This window comes from Ornithodoros turicata, chromosome 3, assembly GCF_037126465.1.
Source record: "Ornithodoros turicata isolate Travis chromosome 3, ASM3712646v1, whole genome shotgun sequence".
Taxonomy (NCBI): Eukaryota; Metazoa; Arthropoda; class Arachnida; order Ixodida; family Argasidae; genus Ornithodoros; species Ornithodoros turicata.
In genome coordinates this window covers 39556674-39559087 of record NC_088203.1, presented here as the reverse complement: position 1 = coordinate 39559087, position 2414 = coordinate 39556674, and the positions used below count along the sequence as shown (strand labels likewise).

General features: G+C 56.8%; 1 protein-coding gene across 1 annotated transcript; it reads right to left on the bottom strand.

Annotated features, from left to right (window-relative positions):
- Positions 1-800: 800 nt before the first annotated feature.
- LOC135389352 (uncharacterized) lies at positions 801-1946 on the bottom strand. Its single transcript, XM_064619410.1, has one exon. It carries the CDS (start codon positions 1944-1946, stop codon positions 801-803), a length of 1146 nt encoding a protein of 381 aa, XP_064475480.1.
- Positions 1947-2414: the final 468 nt, after the last annotated feature.

Genomic DNA, 2414 nt, shown 5'->3' with positions numbered 1-2414 from the left:
CCTCTTACGCGCGCTGAGGGGCCTGGGGTTACACCGCCAGGGCCTCGCAGTACCAGTATCAATCCGATGTTCTAGAACATCGGTTGTTCCTGGGTGCTCCGTAAACATTTCGGAAAAGGGTAGCAAAGCGTCCAAAAGCCTGGCGCGCTCAGCTCCTCTGCCCCCGAAAGACGCTACCACCCGCTCGATATCCTGTGGGATTCTCCCCACAGTTTGCACAAGCTTAGTTTCTGACGAGTGGGTATCAACACGACTGGTTAAACGGCCAGTCGGTGAAGGAGAGGCGAAAGGAATCAGTGGGCTTAGCGGTCCCCCACACCGATATCCGTTTGCCTTTAAATCGAGAATCAATCCCTCTCGGACAATGAAATCTCGTCCCAAAATAACTGGGATTGACAGCCCTGACAGGTAAATGAACCGTTGTCTGCACCGTCCCCCGCTAAAGCGCATTGTAAGTCTCACTGCGCCTGTAGCACTGGACATTCCCGATGCTAACCGCAAAGGGATATCAACCTTCCTGACGCGGACATTTCGTTCACGACAGTGCGCGTACACGGCGTCTCCGATTAGCGAGAGCGTGGCACCGGTATCCACCAGGCCAATGTACTCTTTCCCAGCTATTGTTACGCCTATGTACGGACCGAACACAGGAGCAGACTCCTGAACTCTACAAGCTATTGGGGCGAAAACTGATCCATCCTCGGCAAAAGACTGCGGCGAGGTATGAAACACACGCCCCGAGCTCTCTCTGACTGCCGACGACGGATTAGGGCTAACCCCAACTGCCGCCGCCGGCGTAACTAGTTTCCCTGCGCCGAGCGGAAATTTCCCCGACGCACAGGACAGTCACGCTTGTAATGCCCTGGTTGATTACAGCCATAGCATCTGGGCTGCGCCCGCCCGCGGTCCGCCTGTGGCATTCTGCTACTGGGGTCCCTCTCTACCTGGTTCTGCCTATCCTGAACCCTCCGAGCAGTGGATGTTCCACTCCTCGGACCGTCGCGTGAGTTTTCGCCAAACCCCGCGCGGCGCCTCTGTTCAAAGGAGAAAGGATCCAGGGAGCGCGGCGGGACGATGACGTCCGACCGGCTTCCCGCGTCTGCAACCAAGGACGTCGCTTCCCTTCCCCGTGGAACGGAGTCCTTCACACCCGCCCAAGCGCAACCCGGCTCAACTGATAGTTCCGGGCGCGGTGGAGGTTGGTACCGCAATTCAGACAATAAATCAGCCTGAATCACACGAGCCTCTCGTGCAAGCGCATCAAGATTCTCGAAATTTCGCCCCCGTAGATACGGACGGAAGCTAGGATGGCTCTGCCGTATAACACGCGAAACCTTATCCTGATCTGTGGCCGTCGGGTCGGCCCTATCGTAGAGCTCCTGAATTGCGCGCACAAATTCAATGAGACTCTCGTCGGCGTGCTGTGTGCGAAAAGCTAACTCTTCGCGCACACGCATTGCGTAGTCGGGTGGCAAAAATTCCTCCCTAAAACGCTGCCGGAAGTCCGCCATCGAGGTGAAAGGCTTCTGCAGCCTTCGCCATCGAGCGGCGTCCCCCACTAGAGCTACTGGCAAGACCTGCCCTAGCACTACCTCGTTGGACGCTCTAGATGCAACCTGATAGGTCTCCATCTCCAATAGGAAGTCAGCTACCGACTTTCTATCAGAGTATCCCGAGTACGTCGGAATTGTCATACTCGGGTGGAGCCGTGGGGGAAAAGTAGAATGCGGGCTAGTCTGCGCCGCATTCAACTGCTGGGTCAATGAAGCGACAATATTTGTCACTTGCAGCAATAAGCTAGCGGTATCAACCGCTTGTGGAGTGGGGAGAGGTGGAAGCACACCTGCCGCCGTGTTGGTTCCGGCATCGCCGTTGCCGCCACGTGCTCCTGCCTCGCCGGGGTTAATAGTGTCCCCGTTTGTTGCTGACCCGGACTGATTTTCCATGGATCGCGTATGCACTACCATGCCACGAGGCGCCTAACACCCGTGTTTCCCCAAAATCCTAACAGGGCCCCAAAAATGTAGAGCACTCAGAACCACTCTCAATTGACGACAAAGGAACGTAGGCCTACGTTGGGCGCCAGATGTGGGATTTGCTCCTGCAAGTAGCCTTCCCCACCGGGTTGTGGTCTAAATAACCGGTACGTTCCCTATCGCCAATCAAGAATGACTCCGACACCAGACTGGAATGCAACTTACATCATTTATTGGTCTCGAACAGGTCTTCCTCCTGCGCTGCTCCGGTCCCGAATGTCCCCTTTTCCCCGTCGCTCCCTCCCGTCTCACCTCCCACTGACCTCAATCCGCGCGACAGAACGGCACGTGCGGCGATCTTGGTCAGTGGAAGAAAACCTGCCCGGAGGGCAGCTGAGGAGGTTGGGGGGCCTCAGACAAAGGGCCGCCCCCTCCTCG